Raw genomic sequence first — 20949 nt, 5'->3', positions numbered from 1 at the left:
GAATCTTAGAAAGAAAGGGAGAGAGAGAGAAGGGGAGGGAGGGAGGGCAGGAGGGAGGAAGGAAATAGCTTTCAGGGGTGCCTGGGTGGCTCAGTCAGTTAAGCATCTGACTTCAGCTCAGGTCATGATCTCGGGGTCCTGGGATGGCGCCCCAAGTCAGGCTCTGTGCTCAGCAGGGAGTCTGCTTCTCGCCCTCTCCCTACCTCCACTCATGCATGCTCTCTCTCAAAAAAAAAAAAAAAAAAAAAAAAAAACAGCCTCTACAATGAAGATGATACAACCTCATGAAAAACAAAATTGGGCAAAGGATTTGAACAGACATTTCTCCAAAGAAGAATACAAATGTCTAATAAACACATGAAAATGTATTCAGCATAGTCATCAGAGACCTGCAAATCAAAACCATGAGATACCAGTTCACACCCACTGGGATGACTATAATCAAAAAGGCAAACAATAACAAATGTTGGCAAAAATGTGGGAAAACTGGAACCCTCATATACTACTGATGGAAAGCAAAGTGATACAGACAACTTTGACAGTCTGGCAGTTCCTCAAAATGTTAAAACTTCCGAGTTACCACATGACCCAGCAATTCCACACCTAGGTATATCCAAGAAAAATGAAAATACATGTTTACACAAAAATGTGTACATGAATGCACATAGCATTATTCATAATAGCCAGCAAGTGGAAACAACCAAATGTTCATCAACTGATGAATAAACAAAATGTAGTATATTCATACAATGGAATATTACTCAGTCACAATTAAGAATGAAGTACTAGCACACTCTAAACATGAATGAACCACAAAAACACTATGTTAAGCAAAAAAAGACAGTCACAAAAGATCACATAGTATACGATTTGACTTAAATGAAATATCCAGAATAAGCAAATTTACAGAAACAGAAAATAGGTTAGTGGTTTCCTACAGCTAGGTGTATATGGGGCGGTGGGGGGAGAATGGAGAGTGACTGCTAATGAGTATGGGGTTTTAGGGGTGATAAAAATGTTCCGGAAGGGGGCGCCTGGTTGGCTCAGTTGGTTAAGCATCTGGCTCTTGATTTCTGCTCAGGTCATGATCTCACAGGTCCTGGGATTGAGCCTTGCACTCAGCGTGGAATCTGCTTCAAATTCTTTCTCCCTCTCCCTCCTTCTCTGCTCCTCCCTTATGCTCTCTCATTCTCTTTCTCTCTCTCAAATAAATAAATAAAATCTTCAAAAAAATGTTCTGGAAGAAATTAATGGTGATGGTTGCACAACTCTGTGAATACACACACACACAAAAAAAAAACCCACTGAACTGTACATTTTCATTTCAAATGGGTGAATTTTAGGATATATGAATTTTAATCTCAATAAAGCAGTTTTTAAAACTGGGATGAAATGAAGACACATTCAGATAAAAATAATAGAAGACTTGCACTAAAAGAAATAACAAAGGGAGTTCTTTAGGAAGAAAGAAACTAATCCCATATAGAAACATAAAGGTAGAAAGAGCAAAAGATCAGTGTGTATTTATATTTATGTTTGTGTTTGTGTGTGTATGTATATGAATACTGACTGTATAAAACTTTGAGTTTTAATTTATCACATTAAAATCCATAGTAACAAAAATGCAGTAAGCAGGAAACATAAATAGAGTCAAGTATGCTGTATGGTTCTAAAATCAGGGAAGAGGTAAAAGAAGTAATGTGTGTTATACCAGTTATTTCGTAATAAGTCAAGAATATATGCTATAATTTCCAGGGCAAGCCATTAAAAGAGAGGCAAAACAATATGCAATGAAGAAATTACTAGAAGAGAAAAAGATAATTTTAAAAATGAAAATCAAAAAGATGACAAATGAGAAAGAAAAAGGAACCTAATATATATATATATATATACACACACATATATATATATATCTGCAATTATATTTAAGATACCTTTTTTAAGATACTCTTTTTTTAAAAGATTTATTTATATACTTGAGAGAGACAGAGCGGGGGGGGGGGAGGGGAGAGAATCCTTTAGCAGACTCCCTGCTAAGCGAGAAGCCAGACATGGGGGCTCAATCCCAGGAATCCCAGGACCCTGAGATAATGACCTGAACCAAAACCAAGAGTCAGTCGCTTAACTGACTGAGCCACCCGGGTGCCCCAAGATACTCTTCTTAAAAAGACTATGATTATATGATGGGATAAAGAGTTAAAGTCTTAGAAGAGATTTGCCCAAAATATAAGGATAATGAAAGACTGAAGAGGATACAAGATATAACAAGCAAATACTAGGCAAAAGAAAGCTAATATAAAGAATACTAAGCTAGAACAAACAGCTTGAAGGCAAACAGTAGTAGTTATAATAAAAAAAGGACATTTCCTAATGCTAAAGGTGTCAATCCATCAAGATATCACGAGCTTAAATCTATATTCAACTCATAGCTCCAAAATGCATAAAGTAAAACCTGAAACTAAAAGAGAAATAGACATGTCCACAATCTTAGCCAAAGACTGTAACACAGCCCAAGAATATCTATCAGTAGTTGACAGAACAAGCAGCCAAATAATCAGAAAGGTACAGTCCTTCTGTAGGCCTGAAAAACACAATTAAGATATCTAATCTAATTTTCTCTTCCCTGCTCCTCACATATGCATATCACAGTAACCAAAAATAACATAGTCTTTCAAGTGCAAATAAAACACTTACCAAAAGTGACCAAAAAAGTCTGAGTTCTAAAGCAAGCCTTAACACATTTCAAACAACCTCAATCATCTGGAACACATTCTCTGAACATACTGGAATCAAGCTAAATATCAGCAACAAAAAGATAGCTTAAAAATCTCTAATTTCTGGAGTACCTGGGTGGCTCAGTTGGTTAAGCAGCTGCCTTCGGCTCAGGTCATGATCCTGGAGCCCCGGGATCGAGTCCCACAAGGGGCTCCCTGCTCAGCAGGGAGTCTGCTTCTCCCTCTGACCCTCCTCCTCCCTCTCTTGCTGTCTCTGATTCTTTCTCTCTCAAATAAATAAAATCTTAAAAAAAAACTCTTAATTTCTTAGAGATTTTGCAACATATTTCCAAATAATTCATGTATTAAGAAAGAAATCCCAGTATAAATTTGAAAATATTTTTGGCAGAATAATGAAGATGAAAAATCTTCATTATTACAATTTGTGAGACACAGTTCAATCAGTGCTTTCAGGGGAAAACATAATTCTCTAGGATTTGTTAGGAAAAAGAGAAAGGCTGAAAAGTCAATGACGAATGTAAAAAAAAAACCACTGTCCAAGAGAGGAAAAGATAGAAATGATGTATGATAAAATAATTGTATGATAAAAATACTTTAGCAAGCTAAAAAGTTCATTCTTAGAAAGGGTTGATAAAACTGACATACTCTCAGCAAGACTGCTCAAGAAAAAAAGACACAAAGTAACAATATAAGGAATGGAAGAGAGAATATAAAAAAGAGCATGAGGAATAGGAAGAAAAGAGCATATGAACACTGAACTTCAATAATATTAACAATTTAAATAAAAGACAATTCCTTGAAAAACCCAATTTACCCAATTGACAGAAAAAGTAGAAAAATATGAATCACTCTTTCTCTATTATAGAAATTAAATATTTACTTTACTCTCACACAGGGGGAGCCTGGGTGGCTCAGTCAGTTAAGCGGCTGCCTTCGGCTCGGGTCATGATCCCAGAGTCCTGAGATCGAGCCCCATGTCAGGTTCCCTGCTCAGTAGAGAGCCTGCTTCTCCCTCTCCCTCTGCCTGCCTCCCTGCCTGCCTCTCTGCCTACTTGTGCACTCTCTCTTTCTCTGTCAAATAAATAAATAAAAAACCTTTAAAAAAAAAAACAAACTCTCACACAGTAAACTCCAAGTACAGATTTACTAGTAAATTTTCCAAGTATCTAAAGAAGAAATATACTACTATTACACAAACTTCTCCAGAGAACAAGAAACAATACTTCCCAACTCATTTCAAAAGGCCAGCATAACTTGTCATAACCTAACAATGATATTACAAGAAAAAAAAAATTACAGACTACTCTCACATACACATACTTGCAAAAATCAAAAATGGAATATGAGCAAATCAAATCAAATGATGTATATAAAAAGGTTAACAAATCACAAATAAGGTGTATTTCAAGAATGGTGCTTTAACATTTGAAAACCAACATAGGATACTACATTAAAGAAAAAAGGGGAGAAAAATACCATAGAATCATCTACATAAACTCAGAAAAAGCATTTGATAAAACTCAGTACTGATTCAGGATAAGAAATAATGGCAGTAGAAATAGCAGAAAACTTTTCTATTCTGATAAAAGAGGATCTTTTTAAAAAAACTCTCGGTAGGGGTGCCTGGGTGGCTCAGTCATTAAGTGTCTGCCTTTCTGCCTTCCGCTCGGGTCATGATCCCACGTCCTGGGATCAAGCCCCATTCCGGCTCCCTGATCAGCGGGAAGCCTGCTTCTCCCTCTCCCACTCCCTCTGCTTGTGTTCCCTCTCTCACTATGTCTCTCTCTGTCAATAAACAAATAAAATTAAAAAAAAAACTCAGTAAATATAATTAATGATCAAATATCAAATGTTTTTTCCTAAAGTTGAGAATGAGACAAAGGATGCCCTCTACCTCCACTTTTATCCAACATTATACTGGAGGTCCTAACTAATACAATGAAACAAGATGATATAATAAAAGTTAAAGGATTTCAAAAAGAAAAGTCACTGTTCACAGACAACATAGGAAATCCAAAATAATGCACATATAAATTACAAATAAGTGAATTCTGAAAGTGAATTTTGCAAGACTGCTAGACACAAAGTCAACATTAAAAAAGTAAACTATATTTTTATATACTTAGCAACAACCGTACAGAAAACAAAATCTGGGAAAAAACATAATGACACTAAAAAAAATCCAATACCGAAAAATAAAATAAGAAATGTGTAAGATCTGTACATTGAAAACCATCAAATATTATGGAAAGAATTAATGAAAACCAAGTGTAAGATAACCATATTTATTTATTAATTACAAGATTTAATACTGTAAAGATTTCAGTTCTCCCTAAATCAATCCATACATCTAATGGGGAAAAAAAAAAAAAACAAACCTAAATTCCAGTAAGTTTTTTTTGTTTTCTTGGTGAATATTGACACAGGAAAGAAAAACGGCAAGAACAACTACTCAGTCATGCAGAATATCATGGTAGAGAATTTCTACTACCTAATATTAAACTATAGTAAATAAAGTAGTGCAGAACTGAGCAAAGATAGAAAATACATGGTAGAGAATTTCTACTACCTAATATTAAACTACAGTAAATAAAGTAGTGCAGAACTGAGCAAAGATAGAAAAGAACAAAACAGAGTTCAGAAACAGCCCCACGTGTGTATGATTACTTGATTCACAGCAAAGGCAACCCTTGCCAAGCAATGGAGGAAAGATGGTTCTTAAAACAAATTGTACTGGGTGAACTGAATATTTATCAGGAAAACAAATCTTGACCCCATCACCTCAAACCATACACAAAAATAAATTCCAAATGGATAACAGATCTAAAACCTGAAAGGTAAAAAACAGAAGAAAGCATAAAAATAATCTTCATGGATTTATGATAGGTAAATATTTCTTCAACACAACACAAAGAGCATGAGCCATAAAGGAAAAAAAAAAAGGTAAACTGGACAATATTAAAAAAAAAAAAGATTGAAAAAGTGAAAAGGCAAGCCATGATATGAGAGAAGTTATTTGAAATGTACATAATGAACAAAACACTCACAATTTATTATATATAGAATATATACTAATAATTAATAAGAAAAAGGCAGTCAGGCAGCCCACTAGGAAAACATAAACCGAAAAAGAAGTAGACAGGTAAGTCATAAAAGAAGGTATCTAAATGGCCAATAAAAATATGAAAAGGTAATCAACTTCATCAAACATCACAGAAACTTAAAATTAAAATGTTACTTTTGCTCACCCACCAGAACAGCTAAAATAAAAGGGATAAGAACTAGTATCGGTGAGTATTTAGAGCAGCTGGAACTTTCACACAGTTAGCAGAGTGTAAATTATAACTCAGTACAACCACTTTAGAAAACTCTACTGCTATTAAAACTGATCACAGATATACTCTTTGACTTAGCAACTGTATACTTCGGTATATACCCAAGGGTTCATATGTACCAAAGACACACACGAGAGTATTCAAAAGAGCACTCTTTATATTAGTCTCAAAGTAGAAAACAATCCAAAAGTCTATGTACAATAGAAATAATAAGTATATGCATTGTGTTCTATCCACACAGTGGAATATTATACATCAATGAACATGTACAAAATCCATCTACATATATACCCACATGCAACAGTAACATTAATTTCATAAACATAATGCTGCCCAAAGGAACACATGCTGTTCACATAAATTCAACAACAGGGGTAATTAATCCATGTGTTAGAAGTTCAGTTAATGACCTTCCTTCCCTGGGGCAGGGAGATAATGCCTGGGAGACAGGACAGAGAGTTTCCGGGGTGGTGCACTGGGATATGCTGGCTACATGGCCATGTACTTTTTCCAATAACTCACTTGGCCACACTTAGGATTTGTGCACTTTTCTTTATGTTATACTTTAATGCAAAATTTACTTTTTAAATAGAAATGCATAATGCCAGGACAAACACAAGGTTTCACCAGAAACTCCTAAATGGAAGTCAAGTGAAAGCTTCCAAGTAGAAGTGAAGTGAGGTGAAGCAGCTCTTAAGTGCATGATAGTGTCACCCCCAAGATTTTTCATTCACTGTTCTAATGACTTGAAGTGTGATTTTATCGTAGTAGCTCAAAAAATCCAATCATTAAAAACTCTATTTGCTATTACCTCCTTCAGTATTGCTCCCTAAACTACCCCAACCAGAGGTTGATAGTTCCTTCCATAAACTCTCCCATCACCTAAGCTTACCCTCTACCTGCCATATAGTTAAATCTCTTCTGTAGGCTATATATTTTTAATGAGTTTCCAGTGCTTAACACAGTCTCTCTGTGATACAGTAAATATTCAAATTTGGATGAATAAATGACATAAATTCTCTTTTGCACAGAAACTTTTTTTCCCATTTTAATGCAAGAATAACAAAATTTTAACTAAGAATCCACAAACCCAAAATGACAAATTAAGTCTGTGCCTAATCAAACCTGAAAAATAAATTGCCCAACTACCTCTTCTGTATCTTTTCTGTATTCTTTGCCAAAATCATCTGAGAAGAAATTCAGACACCCTTGCCCCAACTGGCAGCTTGGTAAGAAGATGACTAGGTAAATTCAACTTATTAACAGGCTAATTCTACTTGCTGAGTTATAGTGGTAGGCCCCATCTTTTAATAAGATCATTTCCTTAACTTAAAAAGTTCCATTACACAGTCACTTACATATTCCCAGCTCCTTTTTCTCTCTGAACATGTGGGGCCTTTTCCACTGGTAGATCCAGTGTATCTATGGTGAATTTAAACATGACTCTCTATGGGATAATGAGAGTTCAGGGAATGTTATGTGCTTTCCCAGTTCTCTGCTTTTATGTTATTCCCTTAATAAGCCCTATTTTACATTTATATTGCAAGTGTTCATGAAGCAGTTCTCCCATGCCTCCTCTACCTGTCACAGTCCTCAGATTTATAAAGGGACATTTACTTGCAACCTTGCTTAGAATCATTCCTTTGGAATGATGGAATGGTTATTTTATCACTCTTCCCCCCTATTTTATCAACCTTCATAAAGAATCACACTGTGTAAGCCTTACACTTTAGCTATAAAGAATTTTCATGAGATGAAACAAGAGCTCTCTTCATTTAGGTCCAATGACAACTCTAATCACTTCCACTAACTTCTCTACCAGCTACTCAGCTGAGTTTTGTCTCCGATTATATCCATGTTACCAGGTGAATTACTACTCAGACTCTGGAGAATATATCTTTAGTACTGTTCTGTTCCTGGTAAGCTTCCAGAAACCAGCTTTTCTGGAAATTTCTCCTGAGAGACAAACTTTCCAGAGACAGCATCTCCCCTTCCTGCATATGCTGTGACTACTAGTTTATTTACGATATTCTATGGAACTATTTTTCCTTCTTTCCTTTAAACCAAGGGCTTGGCAAACTTTCTCTTACAGGGCCAGAGAGTAAAGATTTTAGGCTTATGGGCCATACAATGTCTGGGGCAACTACTCAATTATGCTGTTATAATGTGAAATCAGCCACAGACAACATGTAAACAAATGCACACAGCAATGTTCTAACAATGATTTATTTATAAAAATAGCCAGCCTGCCCATGGACCAAAGTTTGCCAATCCCTGCTCTACTCTTACAACTTCTGGTCTTCATATATCAGTATTATAATTACCTTGAATTTGTAAGGGTTTACTGACATTGGTGCTGAAAATTAAGTTCAATATATTTTATCAATTAAAACTGAGATCAATATATAATTGTTCTAGGAATATTTGTGATAATATGAGTTATAAAAAAAAATTCTCATTATTTGTTGGTTAACCAGAAAATTTAAGTGGCTAAAACACATTTACTGATAACTGTAGTTAACTTAGGTATTACCTAATTATGAAAATAGAGGTGATAATTTACAATAATAATATATTAAAAACTAACAAATGAACAGAAGACTAAGTATACTATGATAAATCTACACAATGGACAGTGGTGGGACTACAGTGATCTTTTCTTCTTTTTCCCTATGGTTTCTATAATTAACATCTATGATTTCTGTAATAAAAAAAGTTTCTTTAAAGCACACAATGACAAGCTAAAAGTGTTAAAATTTTTATTTAGTTTGAGAATAAAAATATTTAGACTTGAAATTAAAGAAAAATTCATTCTATCCTATGCTCCTCTTTAAAAAAATATATTTACATCAAAAATAAATAAGTTAAAATTTTCATTTACCTGTCGGTTCCTTTCATCCATTATGCGTGTGATTTGAATTTTCTTCCGCCCCATTTTCAGTCACCTTTCCTTCCTTATATTCCAAATATTTAATTCAAAATTAATTTTCTTCAATACCCTAATGCATCGTACACAGCTTCTATTATTTCAGCTTCTAGTCCAAGGGCTACAGCTGAAATTTTCTATAAGATCTAAAAGAAAACACAAATTAGAAAATTTAAGTTCTATAAGTTTGCAAATCATGAAAATGTTATACAAATTTCAAACCTGCTTCTATGCTGCACATCGGCAGCCTTATTAGTTGAAATTCCTGGTTATATAAAATTGGTAGTTAAGGTGAAGCTTTGTTAACTTTACCCCTACAATATCTCTTGAATCTTTTTGTGGCCTCTAGTTCTGGCTGAAAGAGTGCAATTATAACCTTTGAGTTTTTCTCAATGCATATAATAATAGCAACAAGAGCCAATGCTCACTGGGATTTTTCTATGTGCCAAGCACTTCTCTACGTACCTGATATATATTAACTCATTCAATCCAAACTGCAATCATTTTGGGTATAATTATCATCCCCATTTTATAAATAAGGACAATGAGGCAGAGAGATCCTAACTCTGTCCAAGGTAACACACACAGTAAAGGGCAGAGCTTGGAATATGAACTCAGGGACTCTGGTTCCAGAATTTCTCCTCTTTAATATTATAGAATATCCTTGAAAGCTTCTGATGCCCTTCATGTCAAAGAATGAACTAATAATCTAGGTAGCCCAAACTGCCTTTACAAACTATTCTTGCAAACTGCCCTAGCCACCACCAAAATTACTGTCAATCCAAAGGCACCATATGATTTCATAATAACGTCCACTTAAATGAAATACTGTTCCTTTTAGCCATTTAATAAAATCCTCCTAATCAATCAAGATTCAGTTTCCCCTGACAGAGTAAACCATAGCACCTTACACTTTGTGGCTATGTGTATAATAAATTCTAAGTCCGTTTTCCTCTGAGACTGTGAGTTCTTCAAGAACAGGATATTTTTATTCCATTTATCTCTGTAATTCAATGACTGGCAATGATACAATTTGTCATGTTCTGAATAACAGTTGTGTGAAAGACCTAGTGTTTTTTAAAACCTACATAATAAATATTTACAAGGGAATGGAAGACAAATACTAAAACACTCACAATAATAAATTCTCAGGGGAATTTTACTCAAGTATTTTTAATATTGTGCATATATAGCCGTAAACTTTAAAAGTACTATGCAGGGGCGCCTGGGTGGCTCAGTTGTTAAGCATCTGCCTTCGGCTCGGGTCATGATCCAACGTCCTGGGATCAAGCCCCATGTCCAGCTCCCTGCTCAGCAGGAAGCCTGCTTCTCCCTCTCCCACTCCCCCTGCTTGTGTTACCTCTCTCACTGTCTCTCTCTCATCAAATAAATAAATAAAATCTTTAAAAAAATAAAAAAAGTACTGTGCAAATCCATGTTTGATTAAATCTGACTTTTGCTCAAAAGCAGTGAGTTTTTAAATTCTTATCACTACCATCATTACTATAAGCATGCATTTCTTACATATCTTCCCTTGTATTCTTTTATTTCTTCATTCATACAAACATTAACTGAACATCTATTAACTGATAACCTATTAATTGATCACCTACTTGCAAAAAATGTACTTCCAAACACTGAACTAGGCACACAGGGTAAAATGTTAAAAAAAAAAAAAAAGCATGATTTCTGATCTCACAGAGTTCATAGTTGAGTAGGGGAAAACAGACATTAATCAAACTATCACATAAATGAGTCTGTACAAATTAAAATTAGGAACTTCATGTATCTGACCTAAATTCATAAGTTAGGGAAGGCTTCAAAGCCCTTAGGAATGTGCCTCATACCGAAACCTGAGTATGAGGGTGTACATGCTAGGCAGAGAGAATAGCATGTGCATGGAAGCAGGAAACATTAGAAAAACTGAAGGACGGCTAGTCAACTGGTGGGAACCAATCAAACAGCTGTGCTGTATAATGTTTTTGTTTTCTCACAAGACTGCAATATAAACCAATAGAAGTCAGCTTATTCAAATCATGTTCCCTAATAGATCATATTGCATTCAATTCACATTATAAAACTTGCACTGTAGTAGGCAAGATAGTCATACCTTTCAACACTAATGCCTATAAGGTGTATGTACCATATTTTCTTTTATAATCTGAAAATTCTGAATGTTAGATTATATCTGAGCATTTTGCTTTTGACAACGATTGAGCAGGTTACTTCAACCTTCTCTCTCTCTTTTTTTTTTTAAGATTTATTTATTTATTTTAGACAGAGGGTGAGAGGGTGAGAGAGCACAAGTGGGGGTAGGGACAGAGGGAGAGAATCTTCAAGCAGACTCCAAATTGAGCAAAGAGCCTGACAGGGCGCACAATCCCACAACAAATGAGATCACAACCTGAGCCAAAAACAAGAGTCAAATGCTTAACTGACTGAGTCACCCAGGAGCCCCAAACCAACCTTCTTCTAATAATGACAAAACAACAAGAAAAGTAATCTGTTCAAAACCACTGGAGAACTTTCAACACAGAATTGAAGGGCTGAGATCTGGAAGAAAGAAGTGAGATCACACTTCAGACTAATTTTCCCCCTAGTTATTAGTAGATTCTGAAAATATTGGTTGAGCCCCACGTCAGGTTCCCTGCTCAGCGGGGAGTCCACTTCTCCCTCTTCCTCTCCATCTGCCCTTCTACCCACTGTGCTTTCTCTCTCATTCTGTCTCTCAAATAAATAAGATTTTAAAAAATATATATATATTAAAAAAAAAACAAACTCAAAAAGCATTGGCTGAGAGGCTGAGAAGCTAAACAGAGCTTTCAACAGATCTATGGGTGGGACACAAAAATAGATTCGGGCCTGCCAAAGAATAGCCCCAGTAAACACACCAGGAATCTGGAGGGAATCCAAAGGACTATACCCTAGGTATAAAGGTAAACTAGAAATAGACCAGGCCAACAAGGAGGAAAGTGTAGCTTCAGATCATCTCAATCCCTGATTAGGTTAAAGTAATCTGGGCTACCTAGTGTCATTAGCCTAGCTGCATGCCAGTAAAAACTTCTGAAAAGATTTTAGCAAAAGTAAATCTTACCAGCAAAAGATAACATCATCTAGAAATTCAAATGATCTTATCATTTTTTATACAAAATGCCTAAAAATAAAAAATAACCAGTCAAGACCTGACTGAAAACTAAGATTTTAAAATGGCAATACAATCAGACCCATAGTAGATCCAGGTAATGGTGTTATCAGAAAAGAATTTTCAAATAAGTCAATGTGTTTAAAGAATTAATAAAAAAGACTATTAGCAGACAATGTTAAAAGTATCGAAAACAAAGAATTGAAAAATACAATTTTGAAAACAGAAAATAAAAAATTGATGATGAGTTTAATAGGTTAGAATACAGCTAAAGAAGATCCAGAAGACAGGAAAGAGGAAAATACTTACACTGACGCCCAAAAAGACACAAATTGGGAAATACAGAAAAGAGTGTGAAAAAATTATGACACATGGATCCAAAATACATGTAACTGGAGTCCCCAAAAAGAAGAGAAATATTTAAAGAGATATAGTTAAAAACTTTTTAAAAACTTACCAGTGGGGGGGGGGGATGAGGAGGAAAAAAAAAAAAAAAAAGACATCAAGCCACAGAACCAAGATCTACAAACTCCCAAGCAAAACAAATACAAAGAAAACCACAACCTAAAGCATATCAGAGTAAAGGGGGTGAATGGAGGGAAAGAGAGAGAGAGACAAAGTGACAGAGACAGCCACAGAGAGATCTTAAAAGTAGCCAAAAAAAGAAACATTAACCTTAAAAATAGTAAGATTTATAGTTGACTTTTTCACATAAATAATGGAAGTCAGAAGACAATGAAATGATACCCTCAAAGTGCCAAGAGTGGGAGAAATACCAAACTAGAATTCTATATCTGGCAAATAATACTCTTCAGGGAAAAAAAAAAAAAGGCAAAATACAAACATTTGTAGTCAAATAGAAACAAAGAATTTAACAACAAAAACACTGAAGGGATTTCTTCAAGTAGAAAGAAAAAAGGATCCCAGACACAGCTTGGATATTGCACCAAAAAGTAAGTAAGCAAATAAATAAGTAAGAATAAGGAACAGGGTAAATATGTAACTCCAAGTGAATACTGACTAAATATAATAATACGTTGCGGAGTTTAAAATATTACAATGCACAACAGTACAATACTGTAGTAAATGAAGTTAAAGTGTTCTAAAACCCGTTCATTTAATGGGAAATAGAAAAGGTACATTTTTACTTTTTGCACTTCAATTCAAAAATGCATGTAAGAACAGTAAAAGTACGTACAGCTAACAAGCTAATGGAGGGGGGAAAATGAATTAATAACCCAAATTGTATTTTAAAAAAACCAATTTGATGATTACAGAAGTACGTCTTAAATGTGAGTATATAGAAAGAATGAAAGTAAAAGCCTGGAGAACATACCGTGTAGAACACAAATCAAAATGAAGTTGTGTAAGTATACTTTATTACAGTACATTTTAATGCATGAAATAAATATATGGATAGAGATACAGCAGGACACTTCATTACAGTAAAAATTCAATTCACCAGAAAGAACTAGCAATTCTAAATCGGAATATACCTAATAACACTTAAAGTCAGGAATCTGTTCCTTAAAATCAGATATTCTGTGCAAAATCCTAACTAGGACTTTATTTTCCATTATTTTAAATAGGAAAAATTATGTTACATATAAACTCATAATCCCCAATCATTTCTCTTTTAAAACTGAACTGAAATACAGAAAATGTCCACTTATAATAGGAAATTATCATGGTTAGGATGTAAAATAGTACATGACTTCATACGCAATAGCGTTCTCACTGGCTTTGTTTCCTTCTCCATGATTTAACACTTTCCATGTTAAAAATAACTTTTTGTGCTTTCTACAAATCTAAGCAAAATTAAGGGCCAAATACAAAAGGCAATTAGAAACTTACTCAAGACAAACACATATGGCAGATAACAGCTCAAAGCCTTATAATATGGTAACCTCTTTCTTACTGCCAGAAGCAACAGAGACACACATTCCCTCTGCTGACAGCACATGCTTCAAAAATGTCTACATGTGACTCTAATGTTCCACAAATTGGTTTGAAATTTAATTTGTGACTTTTCCCACACATCAGTTTAAAATACTGTAGTGAATTCTGCAGATGTAAAAACATACGTTTCCCCCAAACATTTATTTATTTATTTGAGAGAGAGAGCAGGGTGGGGAGAAGGCAGAGGCAGAGAGAATCTCAGGAAGACCCTGCTGAGCATAGAGCCCAATGTGAGGCTCAATCTCACAACCCTGAGATCATGACCTGAGCAGAAATCAAGAGATGGACACTTAACCAACTGAGCCACCTAGGCACCCCAAACACATACTTTTTCCAAATAAACTTCAGCCAATACCAAAGGAACTGAGTGAAGACCACAATTCTAGCAAGTTGATTTTAACACAGTTTTCTCAGTAAGTAATGAAACAAGCACACCAAAACAAGGAATAGACCAGAAGAAACAGAAACAGATTTGAACTTTACAATTAACAGTCTGACATATAGAACACTACACCTAACAAGAGCAGAAAATACATTCTTCGTAAGTGCATAAAAATGTTTGCCAAAAATGACCACATGCTGGATATAAAATAAACTAACAAATTTCAAAGGACAAACATGTTTCTCTGACCTCCAATGAACTAAGCTATGAATAACAATATAATTAGAAAATGCTTATATTGTGAAATTAAGCAATAAACTTCTAATTAACCCATGGGTCAAAGAAGAAACCACAGTCAAAATCAGAAAAGACTTTGAATGGAACGCTATGAAAATTACATATCAACAGTTATGGGATGCAGCTAACACCATGCTCAAGAGGAAAATTTATAGCTTTAAGATACATATATGGAGGAAAAGCCAAAAACCAATGTTCTAAGCAACCATCTGAAAGGGTTTTAAAGAGAACAAATTAAACCCAAGACAGTACAAATGAAGAAATAAAAGAGCATAAAGTAATGAAATAGAAAACATACAACAGAGATCAACAAAACTAAAAGTTAGTTTTTTGGAGGGAATAATAAAACTGGCAAGTCCCTGGAAAAAGTAATAGAGGGGGAAAAAAGAAATCAAAAACATAATCTGGCCCCAAAAATCTTAGATTTAAAAATATGAACTTGTTTTTTATAACATGTCCTGTATTTATCACATGAAGATTAATACAAATAACCAACAAAAATCTGAAAGTAAATTGTATCAAACTAAACTGGCAGGTATAACTCTTTAACTACTACCTCCATATTTCCAGCTCAAATGCTCTAATAACATAATTATAACACTCTTTAGATCCCATTAGGTCCTACAATTTAATTACACCTACCACCTTTTCACTGTCCCTCACCCAGTTTATGTCTCTCTTTATCCAGTGAAATTTTCATATGCCCTCACTCCCTTGCCTCTTGCTCTCCCTCTGCCCTCTACTCATTTCCTGGGAAAAAAACCCACTCTTGACTACCTGCTTGCTCCCATGTAGCTGAATATGGCTGAGAATAAACAACCATGCCAACCAGGCTAATTAATCTGTCTTTAAGTTTAGCAATTTTCCATCTCTCAGCTATCTGCTTGATTATTTTATGCCATATTCTCTCTCTTCACATCTCCAACACTCATCACTCATCCTCACTTTCAGCTGATGACTTTGCTCCTTAATTTCCTGCCATCACAACTATCAACCCATCAGCATCTGTCCCATTACACATGCCTTCTTTCCTATTTAGGTCTTGGCTACAGCAATTCTTCCTTTCTTTCCTTCAAAGTCAAAATTTTCTTCTATACTGAAGCACTCCCACTGGCAAAAAATTAAATAAAATAAAAGACGCTATTATTTCAGTTACCTAAAACAAAACACAGAAAACAAAAAATGTCTTGATCCAGAAATTTAAAATATACTAATAGAAAAATCCATCTTTGCAGATTCTGAGAAGTTTCAATTTCATAAAGGTGTCCATTCTCCCCAAATTAATCTAAAGATTCAATGCAATCCTAATCAAAATGCCAGCAGGTTTCCTTTTATTATATGCAAAACCTAACAAGATTATTTTTAAAATTCATTTGCAAATATAAAGAACAGTCAAAACTACCTTGAAGGATAAAGCTAAAAGACTCACAGTCATTTAAGAGACTTATTATAAAGCGATACTATTGAGATGGTGTGATTTTGCCCCAAGGGCAAACTCAAATCTAACAGAAGGAAGGAAATAATAAAGATTAGAACAAAGATAAATAGAGAATAGAAAAACAAGAAAAAAAAAATAACAAAACCAAAAACAGATTTTCCAAAACGTTAAAAAAAAATGACTTTTAGCTAGACAAAGAGAAAGCAAGACTCAAATAATTAAAATCAAAAATGAAAGTGGGATTATTACTACCAATTCCAGAAATAAACATGATTGTAAGAGTATGATGAAATAATAGTAATACCAACAAAATGGATAATTTAGATAAAATGGACAAATTCCTAGAAACACAAAACCTACCAACACTGAATCAAAAAGGAACAGAAAAGCTAAATAGATCCTAGTAAGGAGACTGAATTAGTTATCAAAAACCTCTTGACAAAGAAAAATCCTCAAACTGATGGCTTCACTGGGAGTTCTATCAAACATTTAAAGAGCTACCACCAGTCTTTCTCAAACTCTTCCCAAAAACTGAAGGGAAAGGAACACATCCTAACTTATTCTACAAGGTCAGCATTACACTTTGTATCAAAGTCAGACAATGACACTAAAAGAAAACTATAGATTAATAGCCCTTATGAAAACTGATGCAAAAATACTGAACAAAATACTAGCAAACAAAATCCAACAGCATGTTAAAAGGATTATACACCATGACAAAGTGGGATTTATTCCTGGAATGCAAGGATGATTCAACATACTAAAATTAATCACTATGATACCCCATATTAAGAGAATGAAGGAAAAAACCATATGACCCTCTAAATTGGTACAAAAGAAGCATTTGACAAAATACAATAATACTCTTTTATGATAAAAACAATCAACCAGAAATAGAAGGAAACTACCTCAACATAATAAAAATCACATAGGAAAATCCCACAGCTTACAGCATGTTCAAATGGTAAAAGACTGAAAGCTTTTCCTCTAAGATCAGGAATAAGACAAGAAGGACTGATTTCACCCCTTACAGATTCAACAGTGGAAGATCTAGCCAAAGCAATTAAGCAAGAAAAAGGAATAAAAGGTATCCAAACTGGAAAGGAAAAAGTGTAAGTATCTGTTTGCAGATGATATGATCTTATATGTAAATCCCCTAAAGATTCCACAAAAACCTGTTGAACTAAACAAATTCATCAAAGTAGTAGGATACAAATGAACACATTAAAAAATCAGTTGCATTTCTACACTAACAATGAACAATCTGAAAGAATTCCATTTAAAATAGCATCAAAAAAATTTTTTTAATGTTTTAGAGAGAGCATGCACATGTAAGAGGGGAAGGGGCAGAGGGAGAGGAAGAGAATCCTCAAGCATGCTCCCTACAGAGCGCAGAGCCCAATGTGGGGCTCGATCTCAGGACCCTGAAATCATAACCTGAGCCAAAATCAAGAGACAGATGCTTAAGTGACTCAAGCCACCCAGGCACCCCTACGAAAGCATCAAAATTTTTTAAATACTCAGGAACTTATAGTCAACGTGAAAAACTTGTACACTGAAAACTAAACAACACTGATAAAAGAAATTAAAGAAGACACAATAAAAAGACACCCTATGTTCAGACCAAAAGACTTAACGTTGTTAACATGTAATATTGCCCAAAGTGAACTACAAATTCAACGCAATCCCTATGAAAATCCCAATGATGTTTTTTGCAAAAATATGAAAAGCCACCCTAAATTCATATGGAATCTAAAGGGTCTCCAAATAGCCAAAACAATCTTGAAAAAGAACAAAGTTGGAGGATGCACACTCCCTAATGTTGAAATTTTCTATAAAACTATAGTAATCAATACAGTATGGCACTGGCATTAAAAAGACATATAGATCAATGGAAGAGAATAAAGAACCCAGACAAATCCATGAATACATGGCCAAATGTCAAAAAGTGTCCATGGATACTATCAACAGAGTAAAACAGCAACCCCCCAAATGGAAGAAAATAATTCTGTATCACATTTTCTGAGGTTAATATCCAGAATATATAAAGAACCCCTAAAACTCAACAAAAACAGGCAAAGGACTTGGACAGACATTTCTCCAAAGAAGATACACAAATGGCTAATAAGCACATGAAATGATACTCAACATCACTAATCATTAGGCAAATGCAAATCAAAGCCATAATGACATACCACTTTACACCATTCGGATAACTATCATCAAGACAAACAAAAAACAACAAACAAGTCTTAATGTGAATGTGGATAAATGTGAAACCTTGTGCTTTGTTTTTGGGAATGTAAAATGGCACAGTTGCTGTGAAAAACAGTATGGTGGTTACTCAAAAAGTTAAATAGAGAATAATCACTTGAGCCAATAATTCCACTTATAGGTCTATACACAAGAGAACTGCAAGCAGGGACTTGAGTATTATATTTGTACATCTATGTTCATAGGAGCATTATTCACACTTAGAAGGTGGAAACAATCCCAATGTCACTGGCAGATGAACAGAAAAACAAAATGTGATATCTATATACAATGGAGTATTTTTCAGCTTTACCAAAAATCCTATCAACTTGGGGTGCCTAGGTGACTCAGTCAGTTAAGTGTCTGCCTTCAGTTCAGGTCATGATCCCAGTGTCCTGGGATCAAGCCCCACATCAGGCTTCCTGCTCAATGGAGACCCTGCTTCTCCCTCTCCCTCTGCCCCTTTCCCCCCACTCATGGGTGTGTACACACATACACGTTCTCTCTCAATAAATAAATAAAACCTTAAAAAAAAAAAGATCTTCACTGGTGAAACTGTTATAAAAAAAAAATCCTACCACTTGTTACAACATGAATAAACCTTAAAAATATATGGTAAGAAAAATAGGTCACAAAAAGACAAATATTAGACAATTCCATTTATAGGAGGTACACAGAGTAGTCAAAATTCAGAGAAAGTAAAACGATAATTGCCAGGGATGAGAGGGAGGGACAAATCGGGAGTTACTGCTTAATGGGTACAGAGTTTTAATATGGGATGATGAAAAAGTTCTGGAGATAGATGTTGGTGATTGCTGCACAGCAGTATGAGTTTACTTAATACCACGGTACTATACATTGAGAAATAGTTAAAATAAATACTATGTTATGTACATTTTACCACAATTTCAAAAAACACAAAAACTAAAAAAAGTATGTACACACTTTTAAAACAATCGCAGGATTATGATTTTATTAATTTAAGCTAACCACTAACCCATTAGGTCAACTGAGTACTAATTTTTCTATAAAGAAATGGAAACATTTAAAACCAACCTTTGGAACTAACACTTATCTTTAGCAAACACAGATGGACATTTTTTCCTACAAAGTAATGTATCTTATCCTTGGTGGGGGAGGGAAGGAATCTCACTAAATCCCAAGGTCTAGATCTGTGTTCAGGCAACATTAAAGTAAAAAATTAGTTTACACTGAACTCTCAGTTAACTGAAATTCTTTTTAAGTAGGTCATTTTTATAAAATCAGAAACTAGATTTAAAAAAAGACTCCCAATATGGGTTCCACTGTCTTAATTTAAGAAATACCAGGGGCAACTGTGGTTCAGTCAGTAGAGGATGTGACTCTTGATCTCAGGTTATGAGTTCAAACCCAATGTTGGGGGTATAGGTTTACTTAATTTAAAAAAAAAAAGAAAGAAAGAAATATCATAGAATCTAACACTCAAATTCATACTAATACTGATCACAGATGTTCAGTCTTTTCAAATCAATTTTGTTTACTGTTTTAAAGAAACTTGTTGCTTAAGTTAACTAAATATTGTAAGAGCATGGACTTTAAACAGAAGGTGAACTTTACTTTTTAAGGTTTGCTCTTATTAAATAAACACCAATCTCTGAGTTCATCAGAACATCTAATTTTGATGATTCTGGTAAATTATTTTTTTTTCAAAAAATACTAAAAAAACCCTTTGTAATAAAAGTAACTATGTACAATCAACAACTGAGCTTTTTAAACAAATAAACAAGTATTTAACAAGAGAAAATCTTTAATGATTCATTACTGCTTTAAAAGAAGGGAACTTAAGGGACACCTGGGTGGCTCAGTCAGTTAAGCACTGGCTCTTGATTTCAGCTTAGCTCATGATCTCAGGGTCCCAAGATCAAGCCCTCTGTTGAGCTCTGTGCTCAGGAGGGAGTCCACTTGAGGATTCTTTCTCCCTCTCCCCCTGTCCCTCTCCCAGCTTGTGCATGCATGTGCTTTCTCTCTCAAATAAATTTAAAAAAAAGGGGGGGACTTAATTTAATTTGGGACATATTAAACAAGATGGTCATGGATCATACAATTGAAAATGTCAAACAGGAAGCTAGATATAAGACTCAGACATTAGAGCTAAAAATATGCCTTTGGGAATCTTGGGCATATAGATATTGTTGTGGGAAACAATGTGCTCACCTAGGGACAAAATATAAACTGAAAACAGTACCAAAGTCCCGAGGAACAAAATATTTATTATTGTTGCAAATGAATACCCCAAAACTATCCTCTAGACATAAGGTTTTTAAACAATGTGGTCGACATTAAAGAAAAAAAAATTTGTTAAAGATTTTATTTACTTATTTGAGAGAGAGCGAAAGAGCAAGCAGGGTGAGGGAGAGAGGGAGAAGCAGACTCCCCACTGAGCAGGGAGCCCGATGCGGGGCTCGATTCAGGGACTCTGGGATCATGATCTGAGTTGAAGGCA

General features: G+C 34.7%; 1 protein-coding gene across 6 annotated transcripts in view; it reads right to left on the bottom strand.

Annotated features, from left to right (window-relative positions):
- Window positions 1-20949, bottom strand: part of MEF2A (myocyte enhancer factor 2A) — a 172365-nt gene that overhangs the window by 87503 nt on the left and 63913 nt on the right. For all 6 annotated transcript variants that reach the window (XM_088024962.1, XM_088024963.1, XM_028122784.2 and 3 more), the window contains exon 3: window positions 8952-9142. In XM_088024962.1, coding sequence (XP_087881088.1) covers window positions 8952-9005 — 54 coding nt within the window. In that variant the 5' untranslated portion in view covers window positions 9006-9142. The remainder of the gene's footprint in view (window positions 1-8951; window positions 9143-20949) is intronic.

This window comes from Eumetopias jubatus, unplaced genomic scaffold (genome assembly GCF_037043125.1).
Source record: "Eumetopias jubatus isolate StellerSeaLion01/CBP00866 unplaced genomic scaffold, mEumJub1_p1.0 scaffold_7, whole genome shotgun sequence".
Taxonomy (NCBI): domain Eukaryota; kingdom Metazoa; phylum Chordata; class Mammalia; order Carnivora; family Otariidae; genus Eumetopias; species Eumetopias jubatus.
The sequence above is the reverse complement of the archived record's forward strand: the minus strand, read 5'-3'. Positions and strand labels throughout refer to the sequence as shown.